Source organism: Ursus arctos, unplaced genomic scaffold, assembly GCF_023065955.2.
Source record: "Ursus arctos isolate Adak ecotype North America unplaced genomic scaffold, UrsArc2.0 scaffold_1, whole genome shotgun sequence".
NCBI lineage: Eukaryota > Metazoa > Chordata > Mammalia > Carnivora > Ursidae > Ursus > Ursus arctos.
Window position 1 is genome coordinate 56,973,407 of NW_026622763.1, and position 21,365 is coordinate 56,994,771.

The 21,365-nt window shown below is 41.0% G+C and overlaps 1 protein-coding gene across 4 annotated transcripts; it reads right to left on the reverse strand.

The window, feature by feature from the left end:
* Positions 1-1,882: 1,882 nt before the first annotated feature.
* Positions 1,883-21,282, reverse strand: PRKRA (protein activator of interferon induced protein kinase EIF2AK2). Of its 4 annotated transcripts, none has more exons than XM_026492446.4 (8): positions 21,025-21,282; positions 20,305-20,474; positions 17,102-17,183; positions 14,922-15,000; positions 13,777-13,894; positions 11,632-11,726; positions 5,487-5,661; positions 1,883-2,550 (listed from the first exon to the last, which is right to left on the reverse strand). In XM_026492446.4, the coding sequence occupies exons 1-8, from the start codon at positions 21,087-21,089 to the stop codon at positions 2,393-2,395; spliced, it is 942 nt and encodes a 313-aa protein (XP_026348231.1). In that variant the 5' UTR covers positions 21,090-21,282; the 3' UTR covers positions 1,883-2,392. The 4 variants fall into 4 exon arrangements, with proteins under 4 accessions (XP_026348231.1, XP_057174979.1, XP_057174969.1 ...); XM_057318996.1 differs by lacking the exon at positions 20,305-20,474 and adding an exon at positions 15,902-16,011 and having other exon boundaries at positions 21,025-21,240; XM_057318986.1 differs by lacking the exon at positions 20,305-20,474 and having other exon boundaries at positions 14,922-16,011; positions 21,025-21,240.
* Between the last annotated feature and the right edge of the window lie 83 nt (positions 21,283-21,365).

A 21,365-nucleotide genomic window follows, 5' to 3' on the forward strand; every position in this document is an offset into this window, starting at 1 on the left:
GGGACCATTCTTTGAATGCAGGCTACTAGGAAGGGAGTGTGACACTGGGCGTGAGGGGATTCTCTGAATCAGAGATCTGACAGCTGCGGGTGGTCTGCCAGCAGCCCTCCCAGGGCAGGGGAAACAAGCCAAGTCCTGGAGGGGAACCTGCGTGGCAGATCACAGTACTCCCTGAGAGCAGGGAGGGGGGCTTTCTCACATCATGTAATGTCAGTCCACACTGTAACCCAGAAGCCTGTTATAGCGCTGGGCACACTCGTGTTCATCATTTATTGAACCCATAGTATCATCATATTGGACTATTGCTATCTTTATCATTTATTCATCACCTGGTGCCCGTCACGGGTTAGAACTGATGCCACGAGGATGTTTGTGGCAGAGCTGCTGTTCAAAGCCTATTTGGAAAATTCATCTAATGTGTTTAACGGGCAAGAATGATTTGATAGGTTGAGAGCCTTAACATAGGGGTGAGCGAGAAATGCTATTAAAGATCACCTGCTGGTGTAGCTAACACCCTAGAAGTTTCCAACAGAGGTGACATTTGAACAGTATCTTTAAAAATGCATATTTCCTCCAGAGCCAGAAGCAGGAAAAACCTAGGCAGCAGGAAGAGTAGGACTTCTGGGCGCCTTAGACTCAGAGACTCATTTCATCAGTACTGTTTAGAACTGAATTACATTGTCCTTTCCCCCACTTGGATCTCCTCTTCTTCCAATGCCTTATGAAAGCTTTCCTCAATATATCCTTTCCGAAGTCAGCATTTTACTGTGCAGAAGTCTGTCATCTCTAGAGTTCATTACGCCCTTTCTACATTCCAGAGCATTCATAAAAACCTAAGATCAATCCAATCTTAATGACCTACGAGCTTCTGTTGATGCCTAAACTTTGTTTCCAGTCTGTGTAATCCTTAACATCATCAAAAATAGCACCTAAAATTCCATGATTTAATACAGATGATAACGTGAAACTAAGTGCTCTTCAGAGTTTTAAATAAGTTACATGCATTGGTTTTCCTTTATGATGTTGTTTTATTCTTCTCAAAGGATTCCACTCAAGTATGACTTTTTTTCCAGACAGAAAAATACTTGTCATATACTTCTGCTGGATTAACACTTGAGATTGTCAAAACCTGCCTTTATCATTCAGAGCTCTCTGAAGTGTTCCGAGTTCTGAAAACAGGCCTGAGACTTCCATCTAATCTACAAAAGTAGCACTGTCGCCTGGTGCTGGCAGAGGGACCACTGGAGGGGTTCCAGGATGATAGAGGGAAACAGAAAAGCAAAAGTTAAAATTTGCTCCTGAGGCTGATCTCCTATCCTTCCAATCACCCATTGTTTTGCTTGAAACACTTGTAACTGAACTGAGTGCACTGGGAAGTTTTGTTTTTGTCATTTTACTAATGCTTTTTCACTGCTAACTCCTGTATGAGTGGTTATGTCAAAGAAAAAGACAACGTTGCATTTGCTTGGAGAAAATATGGAATGGACTCATCACATATATATTTGTACGTTTTTGCTTAGGCCATGGGTGTTTTTTTATTTTTTGAAGATTTTATTTATTTGACAGAGAGAGAGAGAGTCAGTGAGGCAGGGAACACAAGCAGGGGGAGTGGGAGAGGAAGAAGCAGGCTCCCAGCAGAGACCAGGGAGCCCGATGCAGGGCTCGATTCCAGGACTCTGGGATCATGCCCTGAACCGAAGGCAGATGCTTAAGGACTGAGCCACCCAGGCGCCCCCATGGGTGTTTTTTAAACTTTGACTTTCAGAAGTACCCTAGGGATAGGTGAGTACCAGAGCATCCATATCATGGCGCTCCCAAGAATGGCTACAAAGAAGGGGCCACGGTCAGGTCAGTAACACTTTAATAAAACGAGCAGAACCCGTTACAACAACAGCTCTTTATTACATGGATTCAAATGCACACCAGACCAATCCTGTTCCCTGAAATTCAGTAATCACATTCAATAAACGCCTGTGAGCGCGTTCTTCCAAACTCTAAGGGGCTTCCTCCGAATTCCCTGTACAAAGCCTTGCGCGAAGAAGAGGTTAAAGCACCAGTAAGAACGCCTGTTGCTAGCAGTAGTTTCGTTTTTTCGCCGTCTTCATCATCAACATACATGCAGTTTCTTCCCTGTGTGTACGTGGCGTTGTAACATGGGCGCTACACTCTGCCTATGGTACAAAGTTTATAAATTCAATATACCAGTACAAAGTTGAAGCCGTTAAAAAGAGCTTGATAGCTACCAGGAGATGATGAAATCTGGAGTGTTGATGGAATCCATGAACGGATGCAGAAACAACACACAAACGCAGACGTCGTCAACATATTCCTTGGGAAGGGACGGAAGGGGTGCTGCTTCTGTGCTCCCGAGGGCTTCCGGAGCTGCGCCCGGTCACTTCCTCTCCGCTATTATCTTTAAATACTGCAGAGCGTTGTGCGCCGCGTCGCTCTGCGCGTTGCCGCAGGAGATCCCGGAGCCGTGGCAGACCGTGATGGGGCTGGTGGAGAGCTCGGCGAGACACTGATACTGTCCGTTGGCGCTCAGTTCTTCTGTAATCATGGGTTCAAACGTGACAGTTAATGCCAAGTGTATGGAAAGCGGACCCTTTACGGCAACAAGTTTCTACGACAGTCCTCCTGGACTACAGACGAAATCTATGGTATGCTACTGCACTCCCTCACCATCTTTATCGTTCTTCTCCAATCTAAAACCAAAACACAACTGCTCAGCGCTGTGGTTCTGAAACACAGCTGCGCTTCAGAATCACCTGAGGGAACGTGAAAGAAATGCAGGTGCCTTGGCCTCACTCCAGCTCGCTCACTCAGAAACCCAGGGATGGGGTGGGAGTAGCCGGATTCTTGCCTTTTCTTTTTAAAGCTCCCAAGACCATTCTAATGAGGCTAGCTGAGCAGGCAGTGTTTGCAAATTGAACCATAGCCAACTTTTTTTTTTTTTTTTTTTTTTTTTTTTTTTAGAGGGGAAGAGACCATTTGGCTAGAGAACTGGAGAGACTGTTTTTCACTGTGAAGTCTAGGGTCACTGTCGGGAGACATCTGAACCAGGAAATACATAGCTCAGGGCAAGACCTCTCTTCTGCGTTCATGTTCTTGCGTTCTACATCTGCGCAGATAGCCTAGTTCCATACTGTATACCCAATACCTAAGCTCAGGAAACAAACGTTCTTCTCATCAACGGATGAGTCCCTGTCACTAAAGATGGCTGGATGACGTAGGGGAAAGAGGCAGAAACGGATGAGTTACAATACGTTAAAAGTGGCCATGATTCAATGTTATTTCTACCAAAGTCAATATAATAGGAAATATCCAGATACAGTGGAGGTGCTTTAATGTGTGAAGAGGCTTTCTAGTTCTATCACCGAGATTTTTTTTTCCTTTTAAATTGAGGTAAAATTCACATAACCTTAACCATATTAAAGTAATATTTAGTCCATTCACACTGTTGGGCAACTGCCACCTCTATCTACTACAAAACATTCTTATCATTTCATTTTCCCAAGAAGAAACACCATGCACGTCGAGAAGTTGCTTCTTCTCTCCCCTCCCCTGCAGCCCCCTGGCAAATACCAATCTATGGATTAAACTATTCTGGATATTCATTTAAGTGGTATCATATAATATAACCCTTTTGTGTCTCGCTTTTCACTTAGTATGTTTTTGAGGTTAATCCACGTTGTAGCGTGTATCAGAATTTCATTTTCATTTCTTTTCATGGCTGAATATTTAATTGCATGTATATATGACAACTGACTTATCCATTCATCCACTGATGGACCTCTGGGCTGTTTCCACCTTTTAGCTATTGTGAACAGTACTACTATGAACATGTGTGTATTTGTCTGAATACCAGTTTACAATTCTTTTGAGTATACATCTGGCAGGAGAGTTGCTAGGTCATACAGTAACCCATTTGAAGAGCTGCAAAACTCCTGTTTCCCACAGCAGCTGAACCATTTTACATCCCCACCAGCAGTGTGGGAGGGCTACAATTTCTCTACATCTTTGCCAACATTCGTTATCTTCTATTTTCTTCATCACAGTCATCCCAGTGGTATGAACTGGTACCTCACTGTGGTTTTGATTTGCATTTCCCTGATGACTAAGAATAGTGAGCATCTGTTTGTGTGCTTGTTGGCCATTTGTGCATCTTTTTTGGAGGATGCCTAGGTTCTTTTGAAGGTAACTGCATAGAAGTTAGCTAAATTAGCTGATTGTGGTTTTTAGACTGCTGTTCTATATTGAGAAGAACTACTTAAAATTGGTAAGATGCATTTCAAAGGCCCATCTCAAGTTTCTTTCTTTTCCCAGATTCACCCATCCATAGTCCTGTTCATGACATGGCTTATTCATCTCTCTGTCTTAAAAGCCTTAAAAAATGTGGGTACTTAATAAATATTTACTGAATGGTCTCCCCTCAGCCGCCTCTTCTGACCACGTGTCTGTATTAAATTCCCAGGTTCTACATCATTCTCAGTATATTAAGACATTGCACCTGACCCATCATTCAATCCCAAAGTAGCAGAGAAAACCAGAAATTCTTTAAGCACCTAAACACCGGAGCTGGCAGCTCCTTCAAGCTGGTCCCCACAGCCCACCGAGGATGGAACAAGGGATATCAAATTCTTCACAAATTACACTGATGTAATCAGTTAAAATCAAGACACCACACATGCGTGTGCACGTGCCAGCTTTATAAAGCAAATTAAAATCCAAAGTGACTTGCTTTCTAATCTATCCACATTTGTCTACCTAAACAATTAAGGGCTAGAGGAAATATAGAAGAGGACAGCTGGGGTGGAATAAAGCTATAAAGTACTTGTCCCACTGATCTCCTTAAATTGGCAAACAGTGACAAAGTGGAGAGAAGTGGTCTGGCCCCACAAACTTAGTGCTTGTTCCAGAAATGAGGCTCCTTTTTATTTGTCAAACTCTCCATGAGGGCTAGTTTAATAGACACTGTATCTGTAGGGACTCTTCCCCTGATCGGATTCTACCGCTAACCAGCTGCGTCCTCGCAGGCAAGTTTCTGAACCTCTCTGTGCCTTCCTTTCTTTCCTTACATGTAAGGATAATAAACCTACTTCACAAGATTACTTTGAAAATTCAGTGAGCTGAAATATGTAATATCCTTAAAACAGGGCCTGGCCTATAGTAAAACTATAACTATTAGCTACTGTTTTTTATTATTATAACTGTTTAGATGTTAACTATTAATATGTATAAGAATGGGACAGATCAGTGATATTACTGCTCTAATTTCATATATATAAATATATAAAAATATTATATATGTACATATATAATATGTGTGTGGGAGAGGGGTGTGTGTGTGTGTGTGTGTATTTATCTATCTATCTATCTATCTATCTATCCTTGGTCAATGAAATAAATTGTAATACAGGCTTTGTTTCTGAAATACATTTTAAAAAGAAACCAGTTTTGAGATAAGCCAAAGGAAAAAATCATACCTATATCCAAATACGTTATATTAAAACCTTGTTCCTTGGCGATTTCACTAAGTAGCTGGATATAATCTGTATTTGGAATACTGAGAAGGCTCCTTTTCAGTAAGTTGATCTTTTCACCAGGAGAATTCCTCAAGGAATGCCAAGTACATCCTAAAGAATGTCCTACTACATTTGTCTGAAAAACAGAGATGAAGATTAAGACTCGTAACTCAGCCTGAGTTCTAATGCTATGACATAAGTAAAAGTATTTATTAGACACTCACATTTAATCCTCTATAATGCCTCTTTAAATGGATACCATTTGGTTAACTTTCCCATTTTAAATGAGATCACGCTAATAAGCACACATTTAACAAACACCGAGACGTCAGAGAAAAAAGAAGCCCATGCAATAATATACCAGAAGTACTTAAAAATACTTCCATATAGGACAAAGGTCTCTCAGTCAAATTTTCTGATGACCACATTCAGATGTAGAAGATATTTTAAAAAAGATATAGAGGATATTTAAGAGCAGGATAAACCAACCTATAAATACGAGACGTCAGAGAAAAAAGAAGCCCATGCAATAATATACCAGAAGTACTTAAAAATACTTCCATATAGGACAAAGGTCTCTCAGTCAAATTTTCTGATGACCACATTCAGATGTAGAAGATATTTTAAAAAAGATATAGAGGATATTTAAGAGCAGGATAAACCAACCTATAAATAACTGAATCTGCCTAATGGAGCAATTTACAAATTAAAATATAAAACAATTTTATCTTTATGACTTCTTGTATTAAGTACCAATCACTCTGACAGCTCTGATGCAGAAGACAAAGAAACCATAGAAAAGGTGCAATGTACAAGTTAGGTGTGAGAAGAACAAGTCGTTCAAATGAATGGCAGGACGTCATAAAGTTCTTACCAGACTTTTCCCGGAACCCAATAGAACTTTCTCCTTTTTCTCTTTTCTTTATTCTCCCCTATACCCTTCCCTTTCTACCTCTGTTCTTAGAATGCTTTACATTCCATGTCAGTTTATTTTTCTCAAATTGCCTTCATATATTATGCCAAGAAACCCCACAAACAACAACAACAACAACAACAAAACTATGGCCCTCTGAAGTAGGGCAACCTATCCACAGTCTTATTTATTAATGAGACGGACAGAGGTTAAGGGATTTTCCAAAAAAGATCACAAGGATGGCCAATATACAGAATAATCTGCAAAATTTGCAAACCAGAATGTTGTATTCCTTGGTTGGAACTTTAAAACATTTTGTTTTTTAAAAATTGTAATTCACTGGGGCGCCTGGGTGGTGCAGTCGTTAAGCATCTGCCTTCAGCTCAGGGCGTGATCCTGGGGTTCTGGGATCGAGCCCCACATCAGGCTCCTCTGCTGGGAGCCTGCTTCTTCCCCTCCCACTCCCCCTGCTTGTGTTCCCTCTCTCGCTGGCTGTCTCTCTCTGTCAAATAAATAAATAAAATCTTTAAAAAAAAATGTAATTCATTGATAGAGTAATTGCAATAAGAACAAATAAATAATGAAGAATAGTCTCTTTTCCTTACCACTCCTTCCCAGAAGACATGTTTCACTCCCAAAAGGTACTTACTGTGAAAACTAGTTCTTCAATATCCTTCTATAATTCTAAATTCAAGCACACACACATAATCTTTTTATTTATTTTACTTCTTAACTTCCCTTTTCCTCCCTCACCCCCACCTTCTTTCTTTGTAGCTCCACACCCAACCTGGGGCTTGAACTCAGGACCCTGAGATCAAGAGTCATATGCTCTACTGACGGAGCCAGCCAGGCGCCCCCAGTCTTTTTAAACAAAAATGACAGCTTCCTCTTCTATATCTTATTTTGCTCATGTCAATGCATGTATAGGCACTATATTTATCTTAACCAGTTTTCAGTTATGGCTTTTGGGTTATTTCTGACTTCTTGCTTTTACTAACAATGTTACAATAAAAATCTTTTGCACTTGGATGACTTTATCTGTAGAATAATTTCTAAAAGTAGAACTGAGTCAAAGAACACGTATGCTTTTGATTTTGATAAATATTTCCGGACTGATTTCTAAACCAATTTATACTACCATCAACAGTCTAGGTGGGTGCTTGTTCTCTGATACCCTCACCAACACCTGGGACTATCAAACTTTGTAGGTTTTATCAGTCTAAAAGGTAAAAATAATATCTCTTTAATTTCCATGACTGAAGCTGATCGTTTTTTTTTTTTTTTAACTACTTGTATCTCTTCTACAGGGTTATCATTTTTTATTGATGTGTAAGAGCTTTTTATGGGGTACTGAAAACAGTCCATTTACAGACCTGTGTTAAAAATAATTTCTTCTTTGTTTTGATTCTTCATTTTATTTACAGATTTTTTTTTTTTTTTTGCTGTGTAATGGGTTTTATGGAGTTAAATTTATCAGTCTTTTATTACTTTACATCTTCTAGGTTTTAAGTTATACTAAAAAGGTTTCCCCTATGCTAAGAATTTTAAAAAAGAAAGTTCTTCCGCATTTTCTCATACTTGGTTTTAATTCTTATGTTCAAATTTTTGATCCATCTGAAATTTATTTTGATATAAGGAGTAAGGAAGCAACGTAAATACGTCACACACATACAGATATATACATCCTCCCCTCCCCTCCACGCCACTGCAAATGTGGCTGTAAGTTGTTTCTACATTATTTATTGAATAATCCATCCGTTTGCCCACTGATCTGAAGTCTCACTGTTGTCATATACTCTGCTTCTATGTGGATTATTGTCTATACCTGGATTCTTTGGTGTGTCTTCTATCCCTGTACCCGTACATGTTTCAAAACACTGTAGTTTTAGAATATGTTTTATTCTCTGGTAGGTATAATCAGTTTTCTTGGCTATTCTTGAGAGTTTATTTTTCCAGATAAACTTGGTAAAGCTGTATCAAGATCCAAGATGAATTCCGGTAGGTTTTGAGTGAGACTACATTACAATACATTTTCATATATTTTACAATATTGAGTCTTCCTACTGAAAATAGGTAGCTTTACATTAATTCAATTTCTGTTAAATCCCTCAGGAGAGTTCTGAAGTTTTTTTCACATGGGTCTGCACATTTTCAGTTTATTCTCCAGCACATCATCCTCTTTTCTATTATTGAAAATGAGATCTTTTTCATTCCACCTCTTAATATTTGTAAATAGAAAAACTATTGATTTTTTTCTAGTATACTTTTTTAGGACAGATTTTTATTTTGCTATAAAATGATCAGTGTTACCTAGTTTCATAAATTTTGTTAACACAACATATACCACAAAAAGTCAGAGAGTACAGAATTATAAAAGCAACAATCTTGAGCCTCCTTCCATCCCTACCTTCAGTCCCCTTTCCAGAAGCAATTTTTAACTCTCTTCTTTAATTATTCTAGTGGTTACCTTCATAATCCTAAATACAAAAAAGCTATTGATTTTATATATTAATTTTATGATCAGTTACCTTGATGAATTCTCTTATTCTAGCAGTTTTTCTTTTACAGGGACACAATCATATTATTTGTAGTTAACGATCATTTTTATCTCTTCTTTTTAAATTTTCAACCTCTTATTGTTTTCTCTTGTCTAATTATATTGATTGGTACTTCTAGAACAAGATTTAAAAAATGGTCTCAATGAATACCCTTGTCTTTCTTCTGAAATTAATGGGAAGGGATGTAATATGTAAACATGTAACTATGATTCTGATTTTTTTTTCTGAGGTATATATTTTGAATCACAGTAGGGAGATTTAAATTTAAAATTTTTTATTTAAATTCAATTTAGTTAACATATAGTGTATTATTAGTTTCAAGGGTAGAATTTAGTGATTCATCAGTTGTATATAACACGCAGTGCTATGACATCATGTGCCTTCCTTAATGCCCATCGCCCAGTTATCGCATCCTCCCCCCCACCTCCCCTCCAGCAACCCTCAGTTTGTTAACTACAGTTAAGAGTCTCTTATGGTTTTCCTCCCTATTTTTTTTTTTTTAATATTTTATTTACTCATTTATTTGTCAGAGGAAAGAGCGCACAAGCAGGGGCGGCAGCAGGCATAGGGAGAAGCAGGCTCCCTGCTGAGCAAGGAGACTGCCTTGGGACTCGATCCCAGGACCCTGGGATCATGACATGAGCTGAAAGCAGATGCTTAATTGACTGAGCCACCCAGGCATCCCCCTCTCTATTTTCATCTGATTTTACTTTTCCTTCCCTTCCCTTCCCCTATGTTCATCTGTTCTACTTCTCAAAACAACAGCGATATTTTAAAAGTGTTTACCAATGATTGCCAAATATCTTTTTGGCATCCATTGACTCTTTTTCTCCTTTGACCCATTAAGGTGATTAATTATAGTAAGAGATTTAGAGAACCTATCCTTGCATTCCTGAAATGCAACAGAAATATCCTTGCATTCCTGAAATAAGCCCAACTTGTCTATGGTGTATTATTCTTTTACTGTTCTACTAGATATTTTATTAAGGTGTTTCACTGTAAGGGAGATCCATAATTTTTTCCACTGGGATTTGCTATTGTCAGGTTTTGGTGTTAGTGTTATGTTGGTTTTGAAAAATAAATTTAGAAGCTTCCCCTATGTTATATATGCATTGCCCAGAAGAGTTTAAATAGCATTGGAAATGATTTCTTCCTTGAGGATTTAACAGAATTGACCTATAAAATCACTTATAAATCTATCTGTGCTCTGTGATTTTGGTGTCATCTCTGACCCAATGTTTTATCTTTTTCTACTAAGAAGGTAAAACCAAAATTATATTATTGTGTACAGTCTTTGACTTTTTTTCCTACAGGATGAGTCCTTATTTTATTATCATAAACCAGGACACCGCTATAGCCCTCACTTCTCATTCCCCACCTAATAAATCCTCAGATAATGTACGAGATGTACCTATCTATGAGCATCATAATCTCAAGTAATAGGTCATGTGGAGCTCAAGCTTTAAGCTCTATATTTGTTTGCCCAGCTGCCTACTCAGTATCTTAACATATTCCACAAACACTTCAGATTCAATATACCCTACTCAGTGTAGGTATTAACTCATTGTAGATATTAACTCATTATCTTCTCCCCCTCAAATCCCACTCACCTTCTGCGTTCCCCACATTATTGAATGGTACCACCATCTACTCAGGTGCCAATCTAAAAATGTTTATTTTCTCCTTTTTCCTTACTCCCCACATCCAATCAATTACCTTGCCCTATTCACTCCAGTTTTCTAAATAATTTTTAAACTAACCATGTCAACTGCCACTAGCTTAGTATAGGCCACCATCATTTCTCATCCATTTTCTGTAACCACATTCTATAGGTCTCTGAGTCTAAGACTCATTCACTCACAGTAGTCCAACCCCTTCTAATCCTGTCCTTCCCAGATTAAAATTCTTTAATGACTTTGCTCTACTCTCAGGATAAAGTTCAATCTCTTGACTATAGGAGTCCTGTCCAGATTTAATCCCTCTTTGCCTTTCTGGCCTCATTGTTTGAGACCCCCCTCCTCCAACCCTATGCTCTAGCCACCGCAAAACCATTTAGGATTTCTAGATGGCATATAATGTTTTACTCCTGGTCTTTGTAGGTGTTCTTTTTTCTCTTTGGAATTCTTTTCCTCTGTTGTCATCAAGCAGGTCTTGGCTTAGATATTACCTCATCTAAGAAGTCTTCCTGAAATTCCCAGTCTTGGTTGGATCCTTCTATGTTCCCAAGCCCTCTCTGTAAGGACCAGTCTCTCGGGTTCTTTTCTCTTTCAGTAGGCTACGAACTCTCTAGTGGCAGAGACTGTCTTACTCACAGTGTGCACAGAACCTGGCACAAGTCTGGCACACAGTGTGAGCTCACTAAATGTTTGCTTTACTGTCAAAGTGAAGGCAAAAATGGCACTACTGGCTTATCATCTTTAGATCCCATTATGTGATTCTGAATTTGTGTCTCCCAAGGCCTCTTACCTGGTCACCTTGTGATAGCTAAAATTGGGGTCATGTACATCTGAACAGCGAAGAGAGTTTTTAAAATTACAACTCTAGAGTGTCTATACGACAAGGAATCTAGGGAAGTTTCCTACAGCAAGAGATGCTTAATCACGTTGACATCATAGGTGTCTTGATCATTACTCACTAAAGAAATGTGGTTCTCTGGAGAAATATTACTGAATTTGGCAAGAAATTTCTCAGCAGCGTTTCTCTTGGCTTGTTTTTTTGATGCCCCCTTTCCTAAATAAAAAAAAAAAGAAATGGTAGGTTTAGAGAAGAGATTAGATGCATAAAGTTTTTTTTTTTTTTAAAGATTTTATTTATTTATTTGACAGAGAGCCAGCCAGCAAGAGAGGGAACACAAGCAGGGGGAGTGGGAGAGGAAGAAGCAGGCTCATAGCAGAGGAGCCTGATGTGGGGCTCGATCCCATAACGCCGGGATCACGCCCTGAGCCGAAGGCAGACGCTTAACGACTATGCCACCCAGGCGCCCCCATAAAGTATTATTTTTGATCAGAGAACAATTTCATGATTTTTATATACTATACTTTCGCTGATCTGACATCTTTGCTTATTGTGTTTCATACAACTATTAATTTTTTCTAAAGATTTATTTAGAGAGAGCGCATACATGAGTGCGGGGGGAGGGGCAGAGAGAGAGAGAGAGGGGGAGGGAGGGTCCCAAGCAGACTCCATGCTGAGTGCAGAGACTGATGCAGGGCTCGATCTTACAACCCTGAGATCACGACCCAAGCTGAAACCAAGAGTCGGGTGCTTAACCAACTGTGCTGCCCAGGTGCCCCCATACAACTATTAATTCTCACATTTTTGAAGGCATTTCTTTGACAGTTTATCTTTAATAGTTACACTTTTTGTTTTTAACAGGTATATTTCCCTGTCTAGCTTTAATGAATCATATTTGGTTTAATTCTGACCAAGTATTCAAATTTATCAAGGTACATTTGAATTACAGCTCTTATCTCTTAAAGTCTACTTCTTGCTTACAAACTTCTATAAACTGATAGCTATGAGGAATTTTTCTTTAACGTGAGTAAGACACGCAAAGGAGGTACTGCAGTTGAAAGACACTATAAGTATCATCTGCGTCCATGCTTTTTGTTTTACAGATTTAAAAACTGAGGCCTGGAGAGACTAAGTAATTTGCCTACCCCCACAAACCAAGGGTGCATCAAGAATGGATGCCAGGTGGGGTGCCTGGGTGGCTCGGTCGCTTAAGCGTCTGCCTTTGGCTCAGGTCATGATATCAGGGTCCTGGGATCGAGCTCCATGTCGGGCTCCTTGATCAGTAGGGAGCCTGCTTTTCCCTCTCCCTCTGCCCAACTGCCCCCCCAACACACACACATGCTCTCTCTCAAATAAATAAATAAAATCTTTAAAAAAAGAATGGAAGCTGGGGTTCCCACTTCCGGTCCAGTGCTTTCTGCATTGGCCCGCACTGCCTCTCAGGGCAAATGGATGCTGATTACTTGAAACAGATATCTAGCCTATTCCATTTCATGTCATTTTAAGAAAGCTAGAGAAGTTACAATAGGGACCCTCAGTTAGTACTCTATTAAGTGACTTTTTTTGCATAGTTTCTGGCCCTTACAACATGGAAGTTGCTATCATTCAAAGGGATAATTTCTACTTTATTTTTATCTCATGCTATTTTTTGCCATCTAGCCTCTTACTAATCATCTTGTTTTCAAATGTGATCTTCTAGTCCTCCAATCTTCTAGAACAGCTGTTGAAACTTCCAAGAAGAGATTTACTATTGTTTTTTAAGTCACTAACACATCAATGCAGGCTATGTAAAGTCAATTATTTACTTCTTTCTGTTAACAAGCTTTTCCATGATTTTTAAAAATATCAAATTAAGAAGCATAAGTATTCTTTTTTTTTTTTTTTCAAGATTTTATTTATTTATTTGACAGAGAGAGAGACAGCCAGCGAGAGAGGGAACACAAGCAGGGGGAGTGGGAGAGGAAGAAGCAGGCTCCCAGCAGAGGAGCCTGATGTGGGGCTCGATCCCATAACGCCAGGATCACGCCCTGAGCCGAAGGCAGACTCTTAACCGCTGTGCCACCCAGGCGCCCCAAGAAGCATAAGTATTCTTAAGCCAAATATTTATACTTATTCAACTGTAGAAAGAGACAGTAGAATAGGAGTATATCAATTTTTCCCCCCAGAAATATTTGAAAGGATATCACAACAGAACTTTCTATGTTCATTCATCATCTGAAAATATTTCAAATGTCTTCAGGTTATGAGAGTAAAAAGAAGTAATTACCAGTTTCCATAAATGACTCTAGCCTGCAAATTGTGGTATATTCTCTCTTATGTGCAGGTCCTCCCTCTTGGGAAAGGGTATATTCAGGAAGTCTCCAGCCATGATGAATAGCCAACTCCTAGAAAATTGAGATGAGGCTTTAGTAGTAACTTTTATTATGCAATGGCTTAGTCACATAAATGATACTCTTTCATGATGTTGATCCCATTTCTATTTCTATGTTTGAAAAGAATAATGATATTCTGCAATGGAAAAATGGGGGAAGACCTTATATTCCCCATAAATATTCCTGCATCTTATATCTTGCAAGCTCACAATACCAAAACTGAAGCAGTTTACTGCTAGGATGGGAATGGTGTTCTTCCATTAAGACATAGTGAGCAAATATCAAAGAGTCAAAGAGAAAGAGGAGCTACTATCGCCCTCTTGGGGAACATCTACAGGTCTCACTGTCATCAGTTCCTAATGCCTCTCCCTCCTAGTTGCAGACTTCCTGCCCACAGCCGGCTAACTACTGCACTGGAACAAGAGCAGAGAGCAAAGGCAGCAAACAAACAGACTCGGACAAAGCGAGGACAGATCAGGGGAAGAAAACTAAACAAAAAGACAGCAAGAAAGGGACCAAAGGACGGGCTGGATAATGGGGAGGGGAGTTGTTCAACAGAGCACATGGATAATCTGCAAGAAGGATACTCTGCATGCAAGATTCAAAGCCGATTTTTTTTTTCCTGTAGAATAAGCAAATAGACTACTACTTTCTTGAGGCAGGTTACCCAATTTGGGTTCTTCATAAAATCTTCTGTCTTAACAGAAGTAGAAAGAGGTTTGTCACAAGAGTGGCAAGAAATATTCTTAAAGTATAAAACACTCTACCCATGTGCACTGGGGTCCTGTTGATCTCAAATGAGAATTCCACAAACCAAAGGCAGATACTGTATATGGAAGAAAATCCAAAACGTAAATAAATAGGAAAATAATTTCAAGTTAGTGCTGTAACATCTAATGATCATAACCAGGAAAACAAAATATTATACCATCTTATCTTTAAAAAATTCAGTCCTTGTTTCAGCCTTATCATATTATCAATTTATGACCTCTTTCTTCAACAGACAAAATGTTATGTAAGGAAAAACCGTGTGACTTACCTGTAATGAACCAATAGGGTTAAGCTGGTTCTTTGGTTGCTTAGAAGGGTCAGGCATTAAGGGGTCAGGAACTGCAAAGCTAAACATTTTTTAAAATATTATGAAACAAAATAATTTCCCCAAAACCATTCAATAATGACAAGCATTTCTTATTTAATCCTCGATGCCTCTGCTGTTCTCCATGGAATGCCCTTCTCTCCCACTTCTATGAGAATATGACCTACCCACTATCCAAGGTACATCTCATATGCCACTTCCTCTAAGAAACCTATCCTGTTACGTGAATGGAACATAACTTCTCCCTCCTTTGAACCATTATTAATATTTAGGTTGACCCTTTCTTAGGCAAATTATTTTACTGTAAGTTATACACTCTTACAAATACCTGTAACTTGTCCATCCCTCACCACACCTCTCCTGTGTTCACACTGTAAAACCCTGCATCACTTACCTTCATAAGCCTTTCAGGACTGTGCATATACAATAGGTGCTTCATCAAAACGTATTTAAATAAAGCATACTACTGTTACAACTACACAAAAAGGGAAGACTAATAATTGGGAAATTTAGCCTGGTAATGTGAATGATACAGATTATAAAGTTGTTTTTTCACTCAAATAATTATGGAAGAAAAATCTGTTTGAGCTATCATCTGTTCTATGCTAGAATAATCCTCCTAAGATTTGTATGTATCCTGCATCAAATAGATGGCCTGCACGAATCTGGTTCCAGCATGTGGGGACTATGATTAGGGAAAAAGAGAACTATGTCTTCTAACTAGTCTGAAATTACTAATTAGTGAGGTGATGACTGGTTAACACTGAGTAAAGCTACATTCAAGGTCACTACCACTAGGCGACTGAAGAGTCATTTCTTCCATGACCAAAGAGGCTCAGTTATTGCCGTTTCTTCAGGTTGTTTTTCCACCTGCCAGGATTTCAAGCTTTACGTAGGCTGATGAGATATGAATATTCACTTACAATGCTGCACGCCGAAGCTACCCAAATAATTGTGATGGAGATGTGAGAAAGTCTCTGTATTAAATCAGGCCACTTTAGGCCTGATTACAGCTTAGTAATTCCCATCTTATCTGTCAAGAAGCACAAATATATAGTAAAGTTTGTTAGCCTTTTTTGCTGACAAAGTGAAGTGCTCATGTGCAGAAAGGACACTCTGTACGCTCATTTCTACAAATATACTCAACACTTCGGGTTGACCTTTGGGCTGCACAGAAATAGCATGGTCATCACCAGCAAGGGGGGAATCCAATACCTGCCAGGCCATTTGGCATGTCTACAAAGCCAGCATAAATCAACTATAATGTATGACCCCAGAGAATCAAGCATCATTTTGTGAGATCCAAAACGTGTCAACGCTTCATTCTAAACTACTCAAATGGTTTGGAAGGGCTTAGAAAGGGGGAGGAACACTGCATGAGAACCTAAGTACATGCTAGACCGAAAGTGTTGAAGCTGGAGAAAAACCCTCCTAAATTCCCACGGGCCTCTGCTGTCAGCTCTGAGCAGGTACACCAGACTGTACTCCAGGAATAACTGAGTGCATGTAAAGAGAGGAATTTAAAGGCTCAGCATGCTCCAGAATGTGTCCATTAGAAACCAAAGACGGCATTCTATGATACATGAGATGCTCCAGGACCAACATTCTCCAAAAGCACCTGAAGTGACAACAAATTTATTTTGGAAAAATACCATCAAGCGTTAACATCCCACTAAACACCACTTAACATCTTCTTGTATTTTGTATACATTCTATAATAAAAGGAAATCTCTTTGTCTCCTTCCAAATTAGAATCTTCCCAAGAATATTTTCCACTGATCTTTTTCCACTTCATAACTTATTTTATGTAGTGCAGAAATTATTACAGTCTTAACACAGTAAGCTATCTGCCAGAAAAACTGGGGTTTTCTACTGTTGCATCCCATTGAGGGGGAAAAAAAGCCTAGTTCCTGAGAGCTTTCATTTAACAGTTAATTGCCGGATTGAATTTCTTAAGGATAAAGTTGTCTTTAACAGATGACAGGTTTTCACAAGGAAATGGAATTTTAGAGCTAGATACTAACAACTATTCACTTTGTTGCTTTTGTGAGCATGTTCAAACTTTTAATCTTACCTCAGCCATGATATTTTTGAGCTGCAGAATATAAAGAAATTTAGCTCACCAAATACTTGCATTGGCTTTCAAAATGTTTATGGCAGCCTCTGCAGCTCTGTGTTTCGCCAGCTTCTTACTTGTACCTTCACCTGAATTAAGGTTAAGAAAAAAATGTCTTTATGTGCTGTGAAAATGTGAGGCTTGCAGAGACATTTGGATAATGCAAAGCAGTCACTACAGTTCTTCTATACATACACACACAAAGGTAACAAAAATATATACTATGTACTGTAACAAAATATTCACCACAGGAAATTCATACCTTAAAAACCCACAATTTTAAGTTTTATGTATCGAATTCTACATACACCTATATTAAAAAATCCTTGTGTATATTTGTTTATTACATACAATGGTAATAAAGTAGACCATGTCATACTTCCTGAAAAAACTGCAACTTAGTATTTTACTCCTCCTTATTCCTAGACAGAGAGGAACTTCTTCCGCGACAAGAAGTCTCCTTTAAGGGAGCCACTTATAGCAACACTGTTTGACAGCAAAATGTGCACAATTTTATTCTAATCGTCTATCGTATACTGCATTAAACCCCTCTGTTTGGCTGAGCAGTCCTGGCTACATGTTGGTACAGTGGCAGAAGGTCTATATACGGAACGTGAGCCATTACGTTATGTGTCTTCCATACAATCTATATCCCTTACCTAAGTAGCTAACAGGGAGGCAGGGGATAGGCCTGACTCATCACCGAAACCGCAGCCTAATTTCAGTAAGCCATCACACGTGTTAAATGGTAAATTTAATCTTTTTCCTTCTGAGTTCAAGCTAGGTGCTGAGCACCTTTCAAAAGTGGTACCAGAGTGCTGATGTCCATTTCTCTGGTGTGGAGGAAAGAAACAGGATATGGGATAAATTTCAGCCGTGACTCTCAAATGTCAGAGGACATACAAACTATACGTGTTTATCCACTAACCTAGGGACTTAGGGCTACAGAGCAGTATGAAACAGAATCCCTGCCCTTCAAGAGCACACAGCCTAGTGCGGGATTTTGTAAAGAGGCATCTGAAATACAGTCGTATGTGTTACAATCGGCCTAAGTACAGGCTGGAGGGGAAGGACACCAAAGGGGCAGCTCCCCTCCTCTTGGCAAGGATTCAGAAAGGTTTCAGGAAGGAAGAGATAACGGAACGAAGACATAAAAGAGCAGTAAAAGCTAGTAAGGTGAAGAGAGTTGGGGGTTAGGAAGAGCATTCTAGGCAGAGAAAAGAGCACCTGCTAGGGCTCAGAGGCAACACCAAGCTTGGTGTTCTCAATACCTCCAAGCAGCTGGGGAGGTAAGAGCTTAAGGAAACGAGTTTCAAGGTAAAAGGCTACAGGGTTAGCAGGGTAGGAAGAGAGGTCAAACAACAGTCTTCTAAATTTGTGCTTCTCAAACTTTACTATGCATAGGAATCGCCCGTGACTTTTGTTAAAATGCATCCTCTGATCCCACAGGTCCAGTGTGGGGCCTGCTATTCCGGAGCGTTTGCATCAAGTGCCCAGGTGACAGTGATGCTGTCGATCACATCTCAAGAAGCAAGGTCATTAAGTCATATTAAGAAATCTGTATTAATCAGAGGGTGATGGGCAAACCACCAAACGGATTTTAAGAGCAAAAAGCACATGAACAGATCTGAATGTCAGTGTCATACGGAGAATGGACAGCTGGAGACTAGAAGCTGAGAGAGCAGCAGCAACACAGCAGCTGTGGTCCAAGTGCGAGACGACGGCGGCCCAGACAGCAGCAGTGGGAAGACAAGCAGAGCAGGCAGATGCCAGAGCTGCTTAAGAAGTAAGACTTGGTGGAAGAGTGGGCAAGAGGCAGAGGAAGGAGTTACGAAAATGAAATCCAACTTTCTGTGAGCAAATGGGTGATGGTGGTGCCTTTAGTGAGCTAGGGAATGCCAGGGAATTGACTTGCGGGAAACGAGAGGGATTCAGTCTGGGACAGTGAGAAGCTGAGGTGCTTTTGGGTCATCCAAGTGAAGATAACCAGCAAGCACGGGTGGATGGACTGTTCCATAACCGGACCTGGGCTGAATGAAGACAGATTTCAGGATATTCGGCCTTTAGATAGCATGTGAAGCTGCTATCTAACCTCACGTAGGAAGTCAGGGCAGTGCAAGGACAACAGGGGACCGAAGCTGAACGCTGGTTGCCATAGGTTGTTAATCCCTGGCCTAAAACACTTTGAAGGGAAAAAGACTACTTCGTTTCCTAAATTTTCACTGAATATTTAAAACTAGACCTGCTAAAGGTGTAATGCAACGAGTCCATGGTTCATTAAACTTCCAGCTAGCACCTACAATCCACCTGCCTCCTATAGATAAAAAAGAGCCTCAAAATTTTCTTAAAGTCGTTTCAAAGAAAATAGTGGAATCCAGATTTTCAGGGACCTAAACAAACGATGCCTTTAGATTACCAGATGGTGCAACTCCAGCGTTCCTGTTGAATTGTTTTCTCCGCATTCTTCCGAATTAAATTTAGTATTCATCATTTTTTGTGTTTGCAGTTAAATAGGTACATAAGAAACAAAATGCCTACATTTACAAATGGCAACTTTAGTTATCATTTGTTCAAGCTCACAGACCATAAGGGGAGTCTGAACTCTGAAACTTCATTGCTATGTGACTTTGGACGTGTTAACTGATAATCTCTCTGAACCTGTTTCCTCATGTTAATAAAAAAGGAGATGACTTCTTACTAAAACCCGTACAGTGTTAGGAACTAGATGGTGCTATGAAATATGGTACTTGAGCCGTTGTCCTCATTTTGCCTGGATACAGAATCAAGTGTGGTACAATGGGCCCAAAGTGCCAGATGAGTCCATACAAAGAGGGGAGAGATTCAGAAAATTCTGGGCTCATGTCTCCTGGCATCTTCTATAATCTATGAAACTATGAAACTTGTCAGCACCTACTCATCCAGCTATGGTTGCTCCAAGAACCTTTCCTGATTCTCCCTAATTCTTGAAAGAACCCTAGGAGGATCCTAGGTTATGTTTCTGAGCTTCTCTTGGTATCTGGAGAAGAGAAAATTAGGGAGAGAAGCAGATGAAGTTGGAAAGTCTCCATGACCTGAGATGAGAGGTCTCAGTTTCAAGAGCCTGCTCCTCACAGCTGTCCCTGGTAAAAAGGGCACTTTTCCGAACTGAAAAGCAATACCAAGTCTTGCCGGCCAACCCACATGATCATGGGGTTAATTGTGCATACACACCTGTGCAGGTTATGTCACCAACGGTTACTCTGAAGGTGAAAGTGGGTACGTGTATTTGCACATTCGATCTTTCACATTCATAAACCGGGATGTTCTTGGTCTTCATGCCGTATTCGTGTAATACCTGAATTGGTGTTTTCCCTGGCTTAGCTGTAATCATCTTCCCCAAACTGCAAAAACCAGAAAAGTGTGCTCTGCATGCCAAAGCGGGGAGGAAAGCAGAAGCATACAGAGGCTAGTTTTGACTGTCACCAACACTGATGCGGGAGGCGCCGAATCTCCTCTGCGGCCAGCGCCTGAGATGGCAAAGCGCACCAGTCTCCCGGCCCCGCTGCGGCGGGCAACCGGCAGGGTGAAAGAGGGCTTTAGGGAGATAACTTGAAGGCGGGTAGGAGGGATACCCCGGGGTTTCGGGTGCTGCAACCTCTCAGGACCAGGTCCACATAACCCCCTTTCCGGGTGGCGGCGGCGCGCCACCTTCGCCCACCCCGCGCGCAGCCCGAGGCCGCAAGAGGGGCGGGGCCAGGCCACAGACCCCAGACCGCGCGCGGCCGAGAGGGCGGAGCCGAGTGCCCCCGGGTCCGCCCGCAGCCGCGGGGACAAGAGCTACGGGAAGGGGCGTTACCCAGAATGCCGCTGGAGAGCGGGCTCCCCCGCCCCGCCTCTCGGCCCACCACTCCCGGCCCTGCCCGGCTCTGCCCCGACTATTCGGGTGCTGACCTGAAGGTCCCGCTGTCCTCGCGCTCCAGCGGCGAGGCCGCGGCGCGATGCCTGCTCTGGGACATAGCGAGAAGGGACAGCTTGGCGGCAGGTGGAAGAGCGGTGCGGAGAGATGTCCTCACTCCCCGGGTCGGCCGGTGCCCAGGAGGAGCGCTCCAGCGCCGCCGCCGCCTCCTCGACTCCCTCTTTCCTCCCGGCTTGCGTCCCTCTTGCGAAGGGGCCGGACGGAGGCGGAGTCTCGGTGCAGTAGCGCCGTCCACGCCCCCTCGCTGCCGGGCAGCTGGCCATACTCCAAGCCGGGCCCCGCCTACCGGCCCTCGGGTCTTCTGGGCGCCGGGCCC

Coding starts and splice junctions, on each gene's coding strand:
- PRKRA (XM_026492446.4), bottom strand. CDS start 21,089: ATGTCCCAGAGCAGGCATCGCGCCGCGGCCTCGCCGCTGGAGCGCGAG. Junction 13,895..14,921: donor ACCCTATTGGTTCATTACAG/GTAAGTCACACG, acceptor TCAATTTTCTAG/GAGTTGGCTATTCATCATGG. Junction 2,551..5,486: donor TATAACGTATTTGGATATAG/GTATGATTTTTT, acceptor CCATGATTACAG/AAGAACTGAGCGCCAACGGA.